The sequence below is a fragment of the Macaca mulatta genome, chromosome 3, assembly GCF_049350105.2.
Source record: "Macaca mulatta isolate MMU2019108-1 chromosome 3, T2T-MMU8v2.0, whole genome shotgun sequence".
Lineage (NCBI taxonomy): Eukaryota > Metazoa > Chordata > Mammalia > Primates > Cercopithecidae > Macaca > Macaca mulatta.
In genome coordinates, this window is record NC_133408.1 from 44,910,071 (window position 1) to 44,931,592 (window position 21,522).

Here is a 21,522-nt window from a genome sequence, read left to right on the forward strand (position 1 = left end):
AAGGTGGAGTATATTATCAAAATGTTCTTACACTACATGAGAAGCAGAATATTGTTATGTTTTGTTTTGTTTTTTGTTTTGAGACAGAGTTTTGCTCTTGTTGCCTAGGCTGGATTGCAGTGGTGCGTTCTTGGCTCACTGCAATCCCCGCTTCCCAGGTTCAAGTGATTCTCCCGCTTCAGTCTCCCAAGTAACTGAGATGACAGGCACCTGCCACCACGTCAGACTAATTTTTTGTATTTTCAGTAGAGACGAAGTTTCACCATATTGGCCAGGCTGGTCTCGAACTCCCAACCTCAGGTGATCCTCCAGCCTCAGCCTCTCAAAGTGCTGGGATTACAGGCGTGAGCCACTGCGTCCAGCCTGGTTTTGTTTTTTTTTTTTTTTTGAGATGGAGTCTCACTCCGTTGCCCAGGCTGGAGTGCAATGGCACAATTTCGGCTCACTGAAACCTATGACTCCCGGGCTCAAGTGATTCTCCTGCCTCAGTCTCCTGAATAACTGGGATTACAGGCATGAGCCACCATAGCTGGCTAATTTTTGTATTTTTAGTAGAGACAGGGTTTTGCCATGTTGGCCAGGCTGGTCTCGAATTTCTGACCACAAGTGATCCGCCTGCCTCAGCCTCCCAAAGTGCTGAGATTACAGGCATGAGCCACTGGTGCCCAGCCTGAGAAGTGGATTATTATTTGAAGGTAAACTGTTAAGTTAAAGATATAACCTAAAGTAATCACCATGAAAAAAATATCAAAAATATGCCAATAAAGCAGATTAAAATATATCAATCCAAAAGAAGGCAGAAAAAAAAAGATTTTAAAAGATAACCAAGCCGGGCGCGGTGGCTCAAGCCTGTAATCCCAGCACTTTGGGAGGCCGAGACGGGCGGATCACGAGGTCAGGAGATCGAGACCATCCTGGTTAACACGGTGAAACCCCGTCTCTACTAAAAAATACAAAAAACTAGCCGGCCGAGGTGGCGGACGCCTGTAGTCCCAGCTACTTGGGAGGTGGAGGCAGGAGAATGGTGTGAACCCGGGAGGCGGAGCTTGCAGTGAGCTGAGATCCGGCCACTGCACTCCAGCCTGGGTGACAGCGCGAGACTCCGTCTCAAAAAAAAAAAAAAAAAAAAAAAAAAAAAAGATAACCAAGAATAAATGGGACAAATAGGAAAAAAAAAACACCAGCAAGATGGTAGATTTAAACCCAATCATACTAATAATCTCATTAAATGTAAAAGGTATAATGCCTCAAAAAAAAAGGCAGAGGCTACTACTCAATAAAAAGCAAGATCAAATTAACAAGCTATGTATAAGAAATTCACTTTAGCCAGGCGCGGCGGCTCACGCCTGTAATCCCAGCACTTTGGGAGGCCAAGGCAGGCAGATCACGAGGTCAGGAGTTCGAGACCAGCCTGGCCAATATGGTGAAACCCCATCTCTACTAAAAATACAAAAATTAGCCAGGTGTGGTGGTGTGCACCCGTAGTCCCAGCTACTCAGGAGGCTGAGGCAGAAGAATCACTTGAACCCGGGAAGCAGAGGTTGCAGTGAGCCGAGATCACGCCACTGCACTCCAGCCTGGGTGACAGAGCGAGACTCCATCTCAAAAAAAAAAAAGGTAGGGGGGAATCTACTTTAAATATATAGACAAAAATAGGTTAAAGATAAAAAGATGGAAAAAAATATATCATGCTAACATGAATCATAAGAAAACTGGAGTGGGCTGGGCATGGTAGCTCATGCCTGTAATCCCAGCATTTAGGGAGACTGAGGCAGGCAGATCACTTGAGGTCAAGATTTCGAGACCAGCCTGGCCAATATAGTGAAACCCCAACTCTACTAAAAATACAATAGTTAGCCGGCATGGTGGTACATGTCTGTAATCCCAGCTACTTGGGAGGCTGAGGCAGGAGAATCACTTCAACCCAGGAGGCAGAGTTTGCAGTGAGCCAAGATCGTGTCACTGCACTCCAGCATAGGTGACAAAGTGAGACTCTACCTCAAAAAAAAAAGAAAAAGAAAAAGAAAAAAGAAATGAAAAAGAAAACTGGAGTGGCTTATTTATTTATTTATTTTTGAGACAGGGTCTCATTTTATTGCCCTGGTTGGAGTACAGTGGTATAATCATAGCTCTCTACAGCCTTCAACTCCCTGGCTCAAGTGATACTCCCACCTCAGCCTCCCGAGTAGCTAAGACGATAGAAGCACACCACTGTGCCCAGCTAATTTTTTAATGTTTTATACAGACAGGGTCTCATTATGTAGCTCAGGCTGGTCTAGAACTCCTAGCTTAACCCATCCTCCTGCCTCAGCCTCCCAAAGTGTTGGGATTATAGGTATGAGCCATCATGCCCAGCTTGGGGTGGCTAAATTTATCTCAGATGAAGTAGATTTCAGAGCCAAGAAAATAACTTGGGACGAAGAGTCATTTCATAAATGATAACCAAGTGAGTTCATCAAGAGGGCATAACAGGTCAGGTGCAGCGGCTCAGACCTATAATCCCAGCACTTTGGGAGGCCGAGGCGGGTGGATCACCTGAGGTCAGGAGTTCAAGAGCAGCCTAGCCAACATGGGCAAAACCCCATCACTACTAAAAAATACAAAAATTAGGTGTGGTGGCACATGCCTGTAATCCCAGCTGTTCAGGAGGCTGAGGTACGAGAATCACTTGTACTTGAACGGTGGAGGCTTCAGTGAACCAAGAGCATGCCACTGTACACTAGCCTGGGTGCCAGGAGTTCAAGGCAACTGTCTTGAAGTCAGGAATTTGAGACAAGCCTGAGCAACTTAGCGAGACCCTATCTCTATTTAAAAAAAGGAAATTAGGCTGGGCACGGTGACTCATGCCTGTAATCCCAGCACTTTGGGAGGCTGAGGCGGGCAGATCACAAGGTCAGGAGATAGAGACCACCCTGGCCAACATGGTTAAACCCCATCTCTACTGAAAATACAAAAATTAGCTGGGTGTGATGGTGTGCACCTGTAATCCCAGCTACTCAGGAGGCTGAGGCAGGAGAATCGACTGAACCCAGGAGGTGGAGGTTGCAGTCAGCCAAGATCGCACTACTGCACTCTGGCATGGCAACAGAGCAAGACCGTCTCAAAAAAAAAAAAAAAAAAAAAATAGCCAGGCATCGTGGTGCATGTCTATAGTGTCAGCTACTTGGGAAGCTGAGGTGAGAGGAACACTTGAACCCAGAAGGTTGAGGGTGCAGTGAGCTATGATGGCACCACTGCACTCCAGCCTAGGTGAGACCCTGTCTTTAAAAAAAAAAAAAAAAAAATTGACACACGACATATCAACATGTTTGGGATACAACTAAAGTACCACTCATAGGGAAATTTATAGCATTTAACACTTACATTGGAAAAGAAGAAAGATCTCAAATCAAATGACCTAAGATTCCACCTTAAGAAACTGGAACAGAGCACATTAAATCCAAAGTAAGCAGAAGAAAGGGAATAATGACAATAACAACAAACGTCAATAAAACAGAAAACTGTAACAATGAAACCAAGAGCTCATTCTTTGAGAAGATCAGTAAGATTAAAAACTTCTTGTCAGATTGACCAAACAAAAAAGAGAGAAAGCTGAGTATGGTGGCATAATCCCAGCACTTTTGGAGGCCAAGCAGGGAGGATCATTTGAAGCCAGGAGTTCAAGAGTAGCCTGAGCAACATAGTGAGACCTCATTTCTACAAAAATAATTTAAAAATTAGCTGTGTGTGGTGATGCACACCTCTAGTCCTAGCTACTCAGGAAGCTGAGGTGGGAGCATTGCTTGAGCCCAGGAGGTGGAGGCTGCAGTATGATCTTGCCACTGTACTCCAGCCTGGGCAAAAGAGCAAGATCCTGATTTCTAAAAAGCAAAAGAGAGAAAAGAAGAAATTAAATATGTAGTTTAAAACCTGTCCATGAGAAACTGCAAGGCCCAGATGGCTTCACTGCTGAAATCTACCAAACATTTAAAGAAGAAATAACATCAATTCTGTACAAACTCTTCCAGGAAATAGAAGTGAACAAAATATATCCCAACACTTGCCATGATGCCAACATTACCCTAACGACAAAACAAGAAAAAAAAAGGCATTGTAAGAAACTATAGACTAATAACACTCATTAAGACAAAATTGTTTATAATTTTAGCAAATAAAAGCCAGTAATACATAGAGTAACATATCATGACCAAGTGTGAGTCATCTCAGGAATGCACAGTTGGTTTAACATTCAAGCATCAAACAACTCAACCTGGTAAAAGGTATCTATGAAAAACCTACAACACCATGCTTAATGGTGAAAGACTGAATGCTTTTCCTCTAAGGTTGAGAAAGAGACTTGGATTTTTACTCTTATCACCTCTATTTAACAACGTAATGGAGGTCTCTTAATCAGAACAAAACAGCAAGAAAAAGAAAAAAAGAACCTACACAGACTGGAAATGGAGAAGTAAAATTATCTTTATTCACATATCACATGGTTGCGTCTATAAAACACTAAGGGATCTTTAAAAAAACTACTAGAATTAGTAAGTGACTTAAGCAAGGTTCCAAGATACAAGATCAAAATCTGAAAAACATAGTATTTCTATAGGCTAGCAATAAACGATCAGGAAGTTGAAATTTTAAAAATAAAATACCCTTTGTATAATAGTTAATGAAAATATTTATCCCAGCTAGGTGCAGTGGCTCAACCCCTGTAATCCCAGCACTTTGGGAGGCCGAGGCAGGTGGATCACTTGAGGTCAGGAGTTCAAGGCCAGCTTGGCCAACAGGGTGAAACCCTGTCTCTACTAAAAATACAAAAATTAGCCAGGCTTGATGGTAGGCACCTGTAATCTCAGCTACTCATGAGGCTGAGGCAGGAGAACTGCTTGAACCCAGAAGGCGGAGGTTGCAGTGAGCCAAGATTGTGCCATTACACGCCAGCCTGGGCAACGAGAAACTAAAGATGGCCTAGGCCAGGCATAGTGGCTCATGCCTGAAATCCCAACACTCTGAAAGGCTAAGGCAAGAGGCTGGGCACAGTGGCTCATGCCTGTAATACCAGCACTTTGGGAGGACGAGTCAGGCAGATCACTTGAGGTCAGGAGTTTGAGACCAGCCCGGCCAACACTGTGAAACCCCAACTCTACTAAAAATACAAAAATTAGCTAGGTGTGATGGTGCATGCCTGTAATCCCAGCTACCTGGGAGGCTGAGGCAGGAGAGTCACTTAAACCCAAGGGGTGGAGGTTACAGTGAGTGAAGACAGTGGCACTGCACTCCAGCTTGGACAACAGACTGAGATTCCGTCTCAAAAAAAAAAAAGGGCCAGGCGCGGTGGCTCACACCTGTAATCCCAGCACTTTGGGAGGCCGAGACAGGTGGATCACGAGGTCAGCAGATCAAGACCATCCTGGCTAACACGGTGAAACCCCGTCTCTACTAAAAATACAAAAAATTAGCCAGGTGTGGTGGTGGGCGCCTGTAGTCCCAGCTACTCGGGAGGCTGAGGCAGGAGAATAGTGTGAACTCGGGAGGTAGAGCCTGCAGTGAGCCAAGATCACATCACTGCACTCCAGCCTGGGCAACAGAGCGAGACTCCATCTCAAAAGAAAAGGAAAAACAAAAAAAGGCTGAGGCAAGAGAACTGCTTGAGCGCAGGAGTTCAAGACCAGCCTGGGCAACATGGTAAGACTGTCTCTACAAAAAAATAAAGAAGTAGCTAAGTGTTGTAGCACATGCCTGTAGTCCTGGCTATTCACAAGGCTGAGGCAGGGGGATCCCTTGAGCCAAGGAGCTGAAGGCTGCAGTGAGTCGTGACTGTGCACCACTGCACTCCAGCCTGGGCAACAGAGCAAGACTGTCTCAAAAAAAACAAAAAAACAAAAAACCAGGCCTAAATAAATAGGTATACCTTGCTTGTGAGTCGGAAAATAATATTGTTTAGATGTCAATTCACATCAAATTGATTTAAAGATTCAGTACAGTCCCAATCAAAATACCGGGAAGATTATTTGTAGAAATTCTCAAAGTGATTCTAAAATTCATTTGAAAATACAAATGGCCAAGCAACCATGAACAGCCAGAACAACTTTTTTATTTCGGTTGACACAGAATCTCACTCTGTCGCGCAGGCTGCAGTGCAGCTGCACGATCATGGCTCACTGTAGTCACCACCTCCCGAGCTGAAGCGAGCCTCTCACCTCAGTCTCCCAAGTAGCCGGGACTATGGCGCTTGCCACCACACCCAGCGAATTTTTTTTATTTTTTGTAAAGATGAGGTCTCACAATGTTGCCCAGGCTACAGAGTAACTCGGAGAAAGAACAAAGTTGGAGAACTTACCTGGTTCCAAAACTTTTTTTTTGAGACAGCGTCTCACTCTGTCACTCAGGCTGTAATACAGTGGTGCAATCATAGCTTGCGGCAGCCTCAAACTCCTAGGCTCAAGCAATCCTCCTGCCTCAGCCTCCCAAGTAACGAGGACCAGAGGCATGAGTTCCCAGATGCAGCTAATTTTTTTTTTTTGTAGAGACAGTCTTGACATGTTGCCCAGGCTGGTCTCAAACTCCTGGGTTCAAACAGTCCTCCTGCCTCGGCCTCTCAAAACACTGGAATTACAGACATGAGCCACTGAAGTTGGCCACAAAACTTTAAAATATATAGTAATCAAGATATTGTGCTATGGTGTCAAGATAAACAAGTGATCAGTACAACATAATAGAATCCAGAAATAGATCGTATTTATACGGTTTACTGATTTTTTTTCTTCTGTCTCTGGTGCTTCAACCAACTGATTTTTGATAAAGGTGTGAAGACAATTTAGTGGCAAAAGGATTATCCTTCCAACAAACGGTGCTGGAACAACTGAACATCCATGTGCCAAAAAATAAACTTGCTCCATCTTCACACCACAAACAAAAATCAACTCAAAATGGATCACTGACCCCCCTAAAAAAAGCTAAAACTGTAAGACTTCTAGAAGAAAATACAGGAAAAATACTTGTGGCCTGTAGGTAGGCAAAGACTTTTTTTTTTTCCATGAGACATGGTCTTACTGTCACCCAGACTGGAATAAAGTGGCACAATCACGGCTCACTGCAGCCTCAACCTCCTGGGCTCAAGTGATCCGCCCACCTCAGTCTCCCAAGCAGCTGGGACTACAGGCGTGCACCGCTAAGCCCAGCTGATTTTTGTATTTTTTATAGAGACAGGGTTTCACCATGTTGCCCAAATTGGTCTCAAACTACTGAACTCAAGTGAGCCACCAGTCTCAGCCTACCAAAACAGTGGATTACAGGCATGAACCACCACACCTGGCCTAATTTTTGATTTTTTTATATAGAGATGAGTTCTCCCTATGTTGCCCAGGCTAGTCTTGAAAACCTGGGCTCAAGTGATCTACCTGCCTCAGCCTCCCCAAGTGCTGGGATTACAGGCATGAACCACGCACTCAGCCAAGATTTCTTAAAACACCTACAGCACAATGAATTAAAAAAAAAAAAAAATGAAATGAAATTTCCCAAAACAAAAAATGCACTCTATAAAAGACGCTGAAAAGAATCAAAAGACAAATCCCAGCCTATATAATAAAAGACTTATATCGAGAATATACAAAGAACTCTCTAAGCTCAACAATAAGAAAACCACCAGTTTTCAAATGGGCAAAAGATTTCAACAGGCATTTTTAGCAAAGGAAATATACAGATGGCAAATAACCACATGAAAAGATGTTCAAAAACAAAAACAAAACAAAAAAGAAAAGAGGTTCAGCATTATTCATTATGAAAGTACAAATTAAAACCCCAACAAAATACTATCACACTACACACCTATAGAGATGGCTAAAACTGAAGAACACTGACCACCCCAAGTATTGGGAAGGATGTGGAGCAAATGGAAGCGTCATTCACCAGGGGTGGGACTATAAAACACTGCAATCCCTTTTGGAAAGTTTGGAAGTCTCTTTTTTTTTTTTTTTTTTTTTTTTTTGAGACGGAGTCTCGCTCTGTCTCCCAGGCTGGAGTGCAGTGGCCGGATCTCAGCTCACTGCAAGCTCCGCCTCCCGGGTTCACGCCATTCTCCTGCCTCAGCCTCCCGAGTAGCTGGGACTACAGGCGCCCGCCACCTCGCCCGGCTAGTTTTTTGTATTTTTTTAGTAGAGACGGGGTTTCACCGTGTTAGCCAGGATGGTCTCGATCTCCCGACCTCGTGATCTGCCCGTCTCGGCCTCCCAAAGTGCTGGGATTACAGGCTTGAGCCACCGCGCCTGGCCGGAAGTCTCTTAAAATGTTAAAGTACACACCCCCCCCAGGACCAAGCCATTTTACACCTAGATATTTACCTAAGAGAAATGAAAACATATCCTAACAAAGGCTTGTTTGCAAATGTTCATAGCAGCTTAATTTGTAATGGCACAAAGTGAAAAATGACCCAGATGCCCATCAACAGACGAATGGAGAAACAAATTGTGATCTAGCCATAAAATGGAATCCTACTCAACAATACGATGAAGTGATGCTACATGGCACAAATGGAATAATGTTGAAGGAATTATGCTGAGTGAAGGAAGCAAGATAATGTAAGGACATACACTGTACAATTCCACATAAGCAACATTCTAGAAAATCTAAACTAATTCATCTATAGTGACAGAAAGCAGATCAGCAGTTGCCTGGCAGGAGCGGATGAGGGTGGGGAAAGGATGGAAAGGGTGATTTCAAAGGGGCATCAGGGAACTTTTGAGGGTTATGAACATGTTCATTAGCTTGATCTTGATGCTAGTTTCATGGGTGCATACAGATGTCAAAATTCATCAAATTATATATTTTAAATATGTGTAATTTGGTATATATCAATCACACCTCAGTAAAGCTGGGAAAAGAGAGAGAGAAAGAGAGGGAGGGAGGGAGGGAGGGAGGGAGGGAGGGAGGGAGGAAGCAAGCGCAAAAACTACCAGTAGCATAAAAGATAGGCACCTAATTCTGGACACCGGGAGCTTCTGAATTTTGTCTTGGTCCTCTCTCTTGCTGTCCAGGTGCTAGTGCTGGGTTTTCATCCACACCCTACTTTCATTAAGCGCAAAAGTGAGAGGAAAGCTGTCTGTGGGGAATGAATTATGGACTTAGAAAGAGAGAAAATGAGGGCAAACAGAACGTTCATTCTGTAATTTAAAACCCCTTGGTATAACAAACACCTCTAGGTAGGTGGTGAGATTCTAGGTGATTTTTCTTTGGTTTCTTTAAATTTTTCTGTACTTTCCAAATTCTTTACAAGCATTACTTGGCTCTTTGGAGGAAAAAAAAAAATCAGTTTTAAAATAACCAATTTATATTCTCCATTAAGTAAAGAACTATTCAAAAAGAAACCAAGGATTTTTTTTTTCTTTAATCCTAGTAACTAACGAATAGCACCAGAACATACACACATGAATCTGAGCCATTAATTTAGATCAAAGAGGGAGACTGCATTTATAAAGAATGAAGGATATTTACAACATATGGAGAAGGCCAAAACCTCAAAAATGGATGTTCCAAATCCTGAAGGTTGATAGTCAACCACTGAGTTGGCTTCCATCTAATTAAAGACATTTTAATAAGTTTTAACTGATTTCCTGCCATGTATGTTGAAGATGAGGTTCTCAAATGCTAAAGGGAAAGTCTAGTCTGAATTCTAGGAGGTTGGGGGCAGTGCCGAGAGAGTCCCTCTCCTCTAAGGCTTACAAGCCTGTAAATGAATCAAGCCTTCCAACATGGTATAAATGCCAGGAGAGGCAGGATTTCTTAACTCTGCTTGTCCCAAGTTGCTGGCATCAGACTTTTGTTGTTGCTGTTGTTGAGACAGGGTTTCTTTCTGTTGCCCAGGCTGAAGTACATCAATGCAATCACAGCTCACTGCAGTCTCAACCTTCCGGACTCAGGTGACCTTCCTGCCTCAGCCTCCTGAGTAGCTGGGACCACAGGTGTGTGCTGCCACACTAGTCTAATTTTTTTTTTATTTTTATTTTTAGTAGAGAGGGGGTCTCACTACGTTGTCCAGGTTGGTCTCCAACTCTTGGGCTCGAGTGATCCTCTCTCCTCGGTCTCTCAAAGTGCTGGGATTACAGGTGTGAGCCCAGCTAATGTCAGATATTTCTGTCACTTTTTTTTAGTAAGTGTAGAAAACCAACAAGGAGTTCAGAAATGCCAAATGCTGATAAAATGTTCCTTTTTAAATACCTTCACAGGTCCAATTAGGTGCAAAATGTTTTTTAAGCAACCTGAATACCAATAATGAATTCTCCTCCTTGGTTTCTAAAAGAATAAACCAACTTCTTAGTAATCATAGCACTCTTCACTTTCATTTCAGAGGAAAAAATGAAAGTAGGTTAGCATACTACAACACTACAAACACAACGCAGAACACTTACATGTTTTGGAGTGTTCATGTGAGAGCATGTAATTGGCGAGAGGTGGTGTGTAAGTTAAACACTGCAGTGCTGCATTGGCAAAACAGGTATTGCCCAAATTCTGGAGCCCAGCTCCAACTCTATGAGTTTGCTGCCACTTAAGACAAATCTTCTCTGATGGGAAAAGAACTTTCTGTGGAGGAGCGATGCCATCACCTAGGGCTAGAAAAATAAACAAGAAAGAGTCAGAAACAAAGCTTTGCATACTGAAGCTAAATAAATAGTAACACTTGGTCAAACCTCAATCTGTTCAAGATCCGTAATCTCATGACCAGCCTGCCTGAAATACAGGGGGAAGAGGGACATTTTAAATGACAGAAGCCAGAGCATGAGAAATTTTCAATGATCTGGTTTTTCCAATAAACAAACTGCAAGGACAGAAAGGGGAGAGGGTTACAGATTAAAAGAAACTTGAGACATATATCTACCAAATGCAAAGTGTAGACTTCATTTGGATGTTGCTCTGAACAACTGCTTAAAAAATACACATATACACATTTTATGAATATTTTATGTATGTATATATTTATATATACATAAAACAACCAAAAAAATATGAATACTGAATGGCATTTTCATATGAAGACATTTTTGACTTTTAGAAAAAACTCTTTAGATGTATACACTAAAATACAAGTGAAAGATGAAGTACTGGATTTAAGATCATGTCGTGGGGAGGTAAGTAGGTGCTAGTATAACTGGCCATAAGTTGATAAATGTCAAAGTTGGTTGATGGCCACATGAAAGTTCATTATGATTACTCTTTTATATCCACTTTGAACATTTAAAAAATAACACAATCAATAGAAAGAAAGAGATAAATTTGACTCCTTGTAACATTTGCCATGGATGCAAATTCAGTGCCACCATAACTGTCCTCCTTGTCATCTCATGTAGGGAGCCCTTACTAAGCCAAATGGTTGCAATTCTAATGGTTGGTACCGATATCATCCCTATTTTACCATTAAGGAAGCGGGCTTTGAATTTAGGCTGTCAGGAACCGCTGTACACACTTGTGAATAGACTACCTGTGACCTGAAAAGGTTTTATCCATTTTGAAGATTATCAACAGATTACTAATAACTAAGTATGACAATGGAACTCAGCTGAAGCTCAAGAAACAACTTATTTAGGAAAGTTGAAAATCATCAATGGTAAGACTAATTTTTCAAAGGCTTTGGCAGTCCCCCAGTGTTCTAACAAAAGGCTGAGACTGGGCTGGGCGCGGTGGTTCACGCCTGTAATCCCACCACTTTGGGAGGCCAAGGCGGGCGGATCACGAGGTCAGGAGATGGAGACCATCCTGGCTAACACGGTGAAACCCCGTCTCTACTAAAAATACAAAAAATAAGCCAGGTGTGGTGGCGGATGCCTGTAGTCCCAGCTACTTGGGAGGCTGAGGCAGGAGAATGATGTGAACCCAGGAGGCAGAGGTTGCAGTGAGCCAAGATGGCGCCACCACACTCCAGCCTGGGCGACAGAGCGAGACTCCGTCTCAAAAAAAAAAAAAAAGGCTGAGATGCCATGTAGAATCATTCTCCATTTGAAGAGAGATATTAGTGGTTATTTAGGCAGGCGTAGGCAGGCTGCAGCTTGGTGGGGAAAGGAGAGCAAAATTAGGACAAGAAAAAGGATTCTGTAGAGAATGAGATGGGAGCCCCAAAAAAGGGCAGAGTGGGGAGATGTGAGTTAAGTCCTAAGAAGAGAGAGGAGTCCAAGCAACATGACAGGAGGTTGAAGGCCGTGGAGAAAGAGGTCCTGTGGGAAAGTGCTGCTGGAGAGAAGCCGAAGGACTTTCCACCTCTATGTGCAACATTCGATTAGGTTGTGTTTCATAATATAAACTTCCCCCTACCCAGAACACTTTCAGCAAGCCAAACTGCAACACCCACGCCCACATCACAATATGAAACTTACTGTTGTCTGGGCGCAGCGGCTCACACCTGTAATCCCAGCACTTTGGGAGGCCGTGGCGGGTGGATCATAAGTTTGAAACCAGCCTGGCCAGCATGGTGAAACCCCATCTCTATTAAAAACACAAAAAATTAGCCGGGTGTGGTGGCGCACACCTGTAGTCCCAGCTATTCAGGAGGCTGAGGTAGGAGAACTGCTTGACCCCGGCAGGCAGACTGCAGTGAGCCGAGACTGCACCATTGCATCACTGCATTCCAGAATGGGTGACAGAGCCAGACTCTGTCTCAAAAAAAAGAAAAAAAAAAAAAATTTGCTAAAAGGACTCAAAACAACATGGCGATCAAACTACTCGAAGCCACAAGGTGTCCAATCTTTTGGCTTCCCCGTGCCACATTGGAAGAAGAATTTTCTTGGGCCACACATAAAATACACTAACAATAGCTGATGAGCCTTAAAAAAAAAAAAACGCAAAAAAACTCACTGTTTTTAAGAAAGTTTACGCATCTGTGTTGGACTGCATTCAAAGCTGTCCTGGGCTACATGCTCTAAGCCAAACAACAATCTAACTAGGAAATTCTACTGTATTTCAAATCTTCATGTCCTCAAATCCAAAAGTCTTGAAGTACCAACTTAAAGTGTTAATGTCTCATTTATCTTGATGAGTTTTAACAAATGTAACCACATTTGTATCATCATAACAAATGTAACATTTGTGTTATATACTCTCTTTTTTTTCTTTTATCTTTCTTCTTTTTGAGACAGAGTCTCGCTCTGTTGCCCAGGCTGAAGTGCAATGGTGCGATCTCGGGCTCACTGCGACCACTGCCTCCCGGGTTTATGCGATTCTCCTGCCTCAGCCTCCCAAGTAGCCGGGATTACAGGCACACACCACCATGCCTGGCTAATTTTTGTATTTTTAGTGGAGACAGGGTCTCACCATATTGGCCAGGCTGGTCTCAAACTCCTGACCTCAGGCGATCCGCCTGCCTCGGCCTCCCAAAGTGCTGGGATTACAGGTGTGAGCCACCGTGCCTGGCCTATCTGCTCTCTTTCGAAGAGCTTTATTACCACGAATGATTTTTAACTGCCAGGAAAAAAACAAAAACAAAAAAACTGGGCAAAGTTCATTTGTCAAAAGACAACCATTTTACAAAACATCTTCAAAATTTGTAAAAATCATCTACTTAGGGAACTAGAATAACTACTGGTTAACAAATTAATGTAATGCTTGCCCATCTCAATTATCACCAAAACAAAGTTTATCCTTAAAAAAATTGGAATAAAACAAACTAATAATATTCTAGTAACAAAAACAAGCTACTTTGTTGTCAAACACGGACAAGTAACAGGAAAACAAAGCCCATCGAGTAATGCAACTCTGCTGGCTACTCAGGTGGCCTCATGCCTTGCAAAATAAGCCCCTCTCTGAAACCACCAAGTCACCAACAGCATTTACACAGGAGTTTCTGGCGGTAATTCTCTCTTTTGAAAAACAGTACCTTGATCCTTTTGTGGTGATGGTTTTGATTTATCAGGTACAGATGAACTTGAATAAACTACAGCACCAGGTACTGGTCCTAAAGAAAGTGTGTGATTTGACACATCATTTAATGAAGACACAGCACCCCAGCTGGCAGAACCTGCATCCATGTCTCCAGGTGAGACTGCCTCAGAGCTGCCAGGCTGATTCTGATAGGCTGATGGGTCTGAAGATTCAGAAGCTTTGTCAACTATGGTCATTGTTCAACTCTGCAAAAGAATAAAAGTATATATTTGCTTCATCAGGTGAGAAAAGCAATCTCCTTACCCTACCACTAGATCTTGGAAAATTGTTCCCAGTCATTTTAAAGTTATTTTCAAACATATCACCCAAATATAAAAACAATAGCACTTTCTAACATGTTTGTAATAATCTCCTTGGGACACTTAGCATCATGATAATCTGAAAGTCAACAATCTTTATTTTAAAATCTTCAGTGAAGTATTTGATTAGAAGAACTTCTCATTTCATTTCATGCCCCCTAAAAGTCTGGCATTTCAGTTTATAATTGGGCATTTCCATTTTCAATTCTATTTATTTACTAAGTACCTATATTTTCCTTCTCTACTGCTTAAAACTAGAAAAATTATACACAGAATATATTTGACTAAATCTTCAATTTGAGTATAATACCTCAGAGAAAAGCATCAACTACACACAGAAAATCTAGACTTAATTTTGTGCTTAAAGTGCAAATGGCATCAAGTGAAATACATAATATTTTAAAAAATTACAATTATAGAGATCTCACCTTTAAAACAAACCATTTTTCCTAAGAGGCTCGTTTATACGGAATGTATGACTTTTTAAACAAAACCCGTAAGCCATTACTGACATCAAACTCGAACACAAATATCTGTTACGAAAGGGCTTGATTATAATTTTCTCTCTGAGTCCTATTTTAAAATATTAGGGCTAACAGTAATTGAGCATTTTCTATGTGTTGGGCATTGCATCAACTGCTGGACATACATTAACTTGATTTTCATAAGGAACCTATGAGAGATCAGACGGAATCCCCAGGGCCTATAAAATGAAGCAACTGTGACCCCAACGAGTCAGCAACCAGTCAGCAACTGGGACTGAGAGCCAGGTCCAGCATTCCCAGCCAGGCTTCCTTCTGGTTATGCCACCTTGTCAAAAGAATGCTGTTAGGGATATTTCTGAAACTGCCCAACAACAGCCACATCTAAATGTCACTCCTGTGTAGAAAACCTTTCAGGAGGCCGGGTGCGGTGGCTCGCGCCTATAATTCCAGCACCTTGGGAGGCCAAGGGCAGATCGCTCGAGGTCAGGAGTTTGAGACCAGCCTGGCCAACATGGTGAAACCTTGTCTCTACGAAAAACAAAAATTAGCCGGGCATGGTGGTGCACACCTGTAATCCCAGCATTTTGGGAGGCCGAGGCAGGTGAATCACCTGAGGTCAAGCGTTTGAGACCAGTCTGGCCAACATGGTGAAACCTCATCTCTACCAAAAATACAAAAATTAACTGGGCATGGTGGCATGTGCCTGTAATCTCAACTACTCGGGAGGCTGAGTCAGGAAAATCACTCGAACCCAGGAGGCAGAAGTTGCAGTGAGCCAAGAATGCACCACTGACATCCAGCCTTGGTGACAAAGCAAGACTGAGTCTCAAAAAAAAAAAAAAAAGGCCGGGTGCAGTGGCTCACACCCCTGTAATCCCAGCATTTTGTGAGGCCAAGCTGGGTGGATCACTTGAGTCCAGGAGTTTGAGACCAGCCCACCCAACATGGGGAAACCCTGTCTCTACTAAAAATATAAACACTAACCAGGCGTGCGCCAGCTACTTGGGAGGCTGAGGCAGGGAAAATTGCTTGAACCTGGGAGTTCAAGTGAGATGAGATCACGCCACCGCACTCCAGACTGGGCGACAGAGCGAGACTCTGCCTCAAAAAAAGAGAGAAAGAAAAGGAAAGGAAGAAAGAACATCTTTCAGGAGTGGCCCAACTGCCCATAGCACATTTTAATGCCTGGACTTAGCACTGTCTGACCTAATAACCTCTCCAAACACCCCTCTGTCACATTCCTACCATGCTGAAGTCTTTGTTTGTTTGTTTGTTTGTTTGTTTTTTGTCACTGCTCTCTCTGGGCTCTGCGCATGCTGTTCTTTTCTCCGACTCTTTTCCATCCTTCCACCTCCAGCCAGTTCACACTTCCACTTCTCAGTTTACAATTTACTTCCTCTGGTACACTTTCCTTGACACTACCATTCCCCCAAGACTGGGTTAGAAACCCCTCCTCAAGGCCCCCACAGCACCCTGTGCTGATTTCTATGGCAGCGTGCTGGCATCTACTCCACAGCTGTTTTACTTGCTGCTCTCTACCATGTTCTTATTCACGTCCTCTGACCTGGTATATGGAAAGCTTTCCATACATGTGAAGAACAACTTAATGAACAAAGTCTGGAAACAGAAAACTACTAGCGTTTGCTTTTAGCACCAGCTTGTGCTGAGTGATTTACATACAGTATCTCATTTGATCCTTAGAAAACTCTGGAGTAGAAATGGCCTTTAAAATTTGTTTTTAAAAAATATTGAGGCTGGGCACAGTGGCTCATGCCTGTAATACCAGCACTTTGGGAGGACAAGGCAGGTGGATCACGACGTCAGGAGATTGAGACCATCCTGACCAACATGCTGAAACCCTGTATCTACTAAAAATACAAAAATTAGCTGGGCACGATGGCGCGTGTCTGTAGTCCCAGCTACTTGGGAGGCTAAAGCAGGAGAATCGCTTGAACCTGGGAGGCGGAGGTTGCAGTGAGCTGAGATCGCGCCACTGCACTCCAGCCTGGTGACAGAGCGAGACTGTCTTTAAGAAAAAAAAAAGGGGGGGATATTGTAAAAGTACAAAAAAGTATTACCCATGCAATGAAGTAGGGATAATAAAATACCCATGTACTTTCCACACTGGCTGCTCACAATAACTTTCTGGGGTTTTTCCTTTTTGTAGAGACAGGGTCTCACTTTGTTGCCCAGGCGGGTCATGAACTCCTAGCCTCAAATGATCCTCCTGCCTCTGCCTCCCAAAATGCTAGAATTACCGGCATGAGCCACAGAGCCTGGCCAAATTTGTTTTTTAAAAGCATCAATTTTGTTGTTTGTAATTTGTTTGTTCTGTTTTGTTTTGAGACAAAGTCTAGCTCTGTCACCCAGGCTGGAATGCAATGGTGCCGTCACGGCTCACTGCAACCTTCTCCACCTCCTGGGTTCAAGCAATTCTCCTGCCTCAGCCTCCCAAGTAGCTGGGACTACAGGTGCGTGCCACCACACCCGGCTAATTTTTGTATTTTTAGTGGAGCTGGGTTTCACTACGTTGGCCAGGCTGGTGCAATTTTTAATTAGGGTAAGATTATCACTAGGGTAAGATTATCACCAAAAAAAAAACCAATCTTAAAGTTTTTGAACTCAAGTAGAAATATAATAGATGCTTGTCAATTTCAACGAACTAAGAAAAAAAACTGAATTGAAATTTTAAATCAATAAAAGGTAGCTGACCCTCAATCAGGAAGAAAGCTTGAGCCTTATCCTCCAAATACAGTTTACATTTTTCCTCATCTAACAGTTAAAAGAAATTATGAAACAGTGTGGGGACAGAAGAAAAAAATGCAGGAAGAAAAGAAAGAAGAGGCCAGGCATGGTGGCTCATGCCTGTAATCCCAGCACTTTGGGAGGCCAAGGCGGGCAGATCACCTGAGGTCGGGAATTCAAGACCAGCCTGACCAACGTGGAGAAACCCCATCTCTACTAAAAATACAAAATTAACCAGGGGTGGTGGCAGACACCTGTAATCCCAGCTACTCGGGAGGCTGAGGTGGGAGAATCGCTTGAACCCAGGAGGCAGAGCTTGCACTGAGCCGAGATCATGCAACTGCACTCCAGCCTGGGCAACAAGAGCAAAACTCCATCTCAAAAAAAAAAAAAAAAAAAGAAGAAGAAGAAAGCCCAAATAGAGTTATAACAAATATAAGAAAAGGTTAATCCAGCCTTATTTACAGTAACACTAAACAGCAGCAAAAACCTTGATTTACAGGGGGATAAACATACCTTCAGAACAATCACTAATAAATGACGAAATAAAACCATTTTACTTGCTCCAATTACCTTTTAGAAGGGACAAAAGCCTCTTAAGTGAAAAAAATTTAAGGAAAGCACAATTCAAGGCATCGTTAACCATACAGCATTGTAACTGTGGAAAAACAAACCAAAACTACCCATTCGTCTTCATCTGTATCTTCGGCCAATGAAGTCTTGACCTAAAACCACCATCAAACTAAACTCCATCTGCTACACACATAACCTTTCTTGAAGCTAAACAATGTTATGTAGGACTCAAGATTCATATGCTTATGTGTTCTGCACTTTCAGTAAAGCTTCTAAATATTACTGTTAAAAATATCAAGACTTTTAAGCAACATCTTGTGATGATATACAAAAGTTACAAGAGCATTAAAAACAACAACAACAACAACCTACAGGTGAGGCATGGTGGCCCAAGCCTGTAATCCTAACACTTTGGGAGGCCAAGTCAGGAGGATGGCTTGAGCCCAGGAGTTCCACACTAGCCTGGGCAACAGTGTGACCCTGTCTCTTTAAGAAAAATAAAATAAAATAAAATAAAATAAAATAAAATAAAATAAGCTGGGTGTGGTGGCGTGTGCCTGTAGTCCTACCTACTTGGGAGGCTGAGCTGGGAGGACTGCTGGAGCTCAGGAGGTTGAGGCTGCAGTGAGCTACAATTGTGCCACTGCGCTCCAGCCTAGGCAGCAGAGGGAGATCTTGTCTCAAAAAAACAACACGAACATGAATCGAGGTTGGATCTGTGTGGAGGAATGAGACTTCACAAGTGTTTCCTTTGCTTTAAATACTAGTCTTTTACTCAAAGCCTTAAAATTCCCAGTCTCTTACATGGTATGTCTCCCTTGTTATCAAACGCTAGAATGCATTATTCTTTTTTCATTTGTAAAAAGAGTTACACTATTTAGACACTGTGGCACTCTACATACATTATGAGGTAAGAATGTCAACACACTTAAAAAGAAACTGTTACACTCTGCTTCTTCGTAAACAATGTAATCCACGTTCTTGTAGCATTTCCATTATAAGAGAAAACACACACGCTTTAAAAAGACAAAACCTTGATCTTAATTATACTTAAGTAAACAAAACGACTGGCCTTAAACTTTACAAACCAAATACTTACTGTAGACTTGATTCAAAGATACAGAAAAGAAAGTGAAACTGACCCTAATTTAAAGCAAATAAGTGAAACCGATCATTCATATCCCCTAGGCAATTTGAATGAGTAACATAGTAAAAAGAATTAGGTTTAAAATTTACAACTCTTCAAAACGTTTCCAGAGGCCACCAAAATGAGAACCTAGGATTCTGTGGTTACCTTGAAAAGCAGGCGTTAACTAGTTTCTCAAACAGTTTTGCTGTAAGGGTATTGATTTTACATAACCAACATGTTTTCCCATAAACAAGTGACCCCACGGCCTCCTAAGAGCCATTCAACAAAAGTCATCTCCACTGCATGCATATTAGAGGGGTTAAAGTCCTAGATGGGAAAACCTGCCCCGTCCAATTTTCATTTCCAACATCTGCAACGGATCCCCTGTCCCAGGTAAGTTGGCTCTTCCTGCCTCGAAGATAAAAAACGCTAGGCAGGCACACATGCTTTTGGGGACGCGCCGCCCGGCTTCTCCTCTCCCTTCGGAGTGACCGCTCTGCCCGGCGTGGGCACCTCGGACTCTCCGCGGAGCAACCAGGTGGCCAGACCTGGGGAGGGGGCGCCCAAGGTGGGAAAAGTTTGTCTCTATTAGGGATGCAGTGGGGGCAGGGAGGCCGGCCCGGGGCTCTGAGGGGGCTCCGGAGCGGGAGGTGGCAGCCACGCGGGGGGCGGCGGGCGGGCCAGGGACGCCGGGCTCCGCGGTCAGCGGCCAGCACACGCCCACCCCGGCCGCCCCGAACCTCCCGCCTGCCTGCCCGGCCCCCGGGCCGAGGGGGCGGGCTGGGGCCGGGTGGGGGTGGGAGCGCAGTGTCCATGGCAACCAGGGGGCCTGGCCTCCCCGCGCAGCCCGGCTACCCCGGCGCCCGCCAGCCGCGGCCGCCGCCCCCTCCCCAGCGGCCTGGCCCGGGCGGGCGGTGGCGCCGCAGCCCCCAGCGCGGCGGGGTCCCGGGCGGCCCGCGGCTGTGGAGGGGGAGGCGGGCGAGGGGCCGCGCCAGCCCCCGGCGGGCCGCGCCGGCTGAGGGGCGGCCGGGCCAGCGGCTGCCCAGGCGAGCGGGGCGCTGCGCGGGCCCCATGCCGGCCTGCGGCGGGCGGGAAGGAGGCGGGAGCTTACCTGACCCGGCTCGGCGCTCGCTCCATCCCCCTCGGCCGCCGCCGCCGCCGCCGCCGCCGCACACAGCCCAGCCGCCCGGCGGGGGACAATGACGTGCCTCCATCCGGGCACCGCCGCCGCCGCCTCCGGGTCAGCGCCGCGCCCGCCGCGCCCCTCCGGGCCGCCAGGGGGCGCGCCAGGGCCGCGCCGGAACGCGCCGCCGCCCAGGGGCCGTCGCACAAGAAGCGCGGCGCGCAGCTAACAGGCGCGGCGAGTGTGGGAGGGGCCGTCGCCCAAGAGCCGTGGGCGAAGCCCGGCGTAGCGCGTCACCAGAGCGCCAGTCGGGCCGGCAGAGGGAGCGCGCTGATTGGCTGGGCTGGCCGCGCGTCTGCGCGCTGGAAAAAGGGCTTCTTCCGCCCTCTGTTACTCTGGGCAGAGCCAGGCGGTGCGCGACCGGTTGAGGGCCCCCGGCCTGCGCCTAGTCCTGCGCTTGACCTCAGACGCGTTTCCAGAAGCGGGACACCTGGGGGCGCAGGAGTCTGGGATCCCTGTCCCCCGAAGACAGACTCGGCTCCGAGAAATCCTGCGCTTCGTGGGCTTCGTCGTCTGCAACTACCTTGCGCCGCCCTTGGCCTAGCGGACCCAGCCTTTCCTTTATTTTTTGTTTCTTAGAAACAGGGTCTGGGCCGGGCGCGGTGGCTCACGCCGTAATCCCAGCTCTCTGGGAGGCCAAGGTGGGCGGATCACGAGGTCAGGAGTTCGAGACCAGCCTGGCCAGCATGGTGAAACCCTGTCTCTACTAAAAATACAAAAAATTAGCCGGGCGCGGTGGTGCGCGCCTGTAGTCCCAGCTACTCGGGAAACTGAGGCAGGAGAATTGCTTGAACCCGGGAAGTGGAGGTTGCAGTGAGCCGAGATCGCACCTCTGCACTACAGCCCTCCAGCCTGGGCGACTAGAGCGAGACTCTGTCTCAAAAAAGAAAAGAAACAGCGTCTGTCGCCCAGGCTGGAGTGCAATTTCAGGACCTAGCTCATTGCAGCCGCCACCTCCCGGGCTCAGGCGATGCTCCTGTTTTACCCTCCCTAGCAGCTGGGACTACAGACGCGCGCCACCACGCCCACTTAATTTTAGGGTTTTTGTTTGTTTGTTTTTGGTTTGGGGTTTTGTTTCATAGGGACGGAGGTCTTAACAGTTTCCCGGGCAGGTCTAAAATTCCTGTACTCAAGCAGCCCTCCCTCCGTGGCCTCCCAAAGTGTTGGGATTACAGGCGTGAGCCACTTCAGCTGACTAATTTT

The 21,522-nt window shown here is 45.0% G+C and overlaps 1 protein-coding gene across 3 annotated transcripts in view; it reads right to left on the bottom strand.

Moving 5' to 3' along the window:
* USP42 (ubiquitin specific peptidase 42) overlaps positions 1-20,425 on the bottom strand; it is a 58,500-nt gene extending 38,075 nt beyond the window's left edge. For 2 of the 3 annotated variants that reach the window (XM_001090104.5, XM_028845117.2), the window contains exons 1-3: positions 20,248-20,425; positions 13,841-14,090; positions 10,389-10,589 (exon numbers count right to left, since the gene is read on the bottom strand). In XM_001090104.5, the coding sequence (XP_001090104.2) occupies positions 10,389-10,589; positions 13,841-14,081 (442 nt within the window). In that variant the 5' untranslated portion in view covers positions 14,082-14,090; positions 20,248-20,425. The remainder of the gene's footprint in view (positions 1-10,388; positions 10,590-13,840; positions 14,091-20,247) is intronic. The other variant, XM_028845120.2, reaches the window with a different exon arrangement.
* Positions 20,426-21,522: the final 1,097 nt, after the last annotated feature.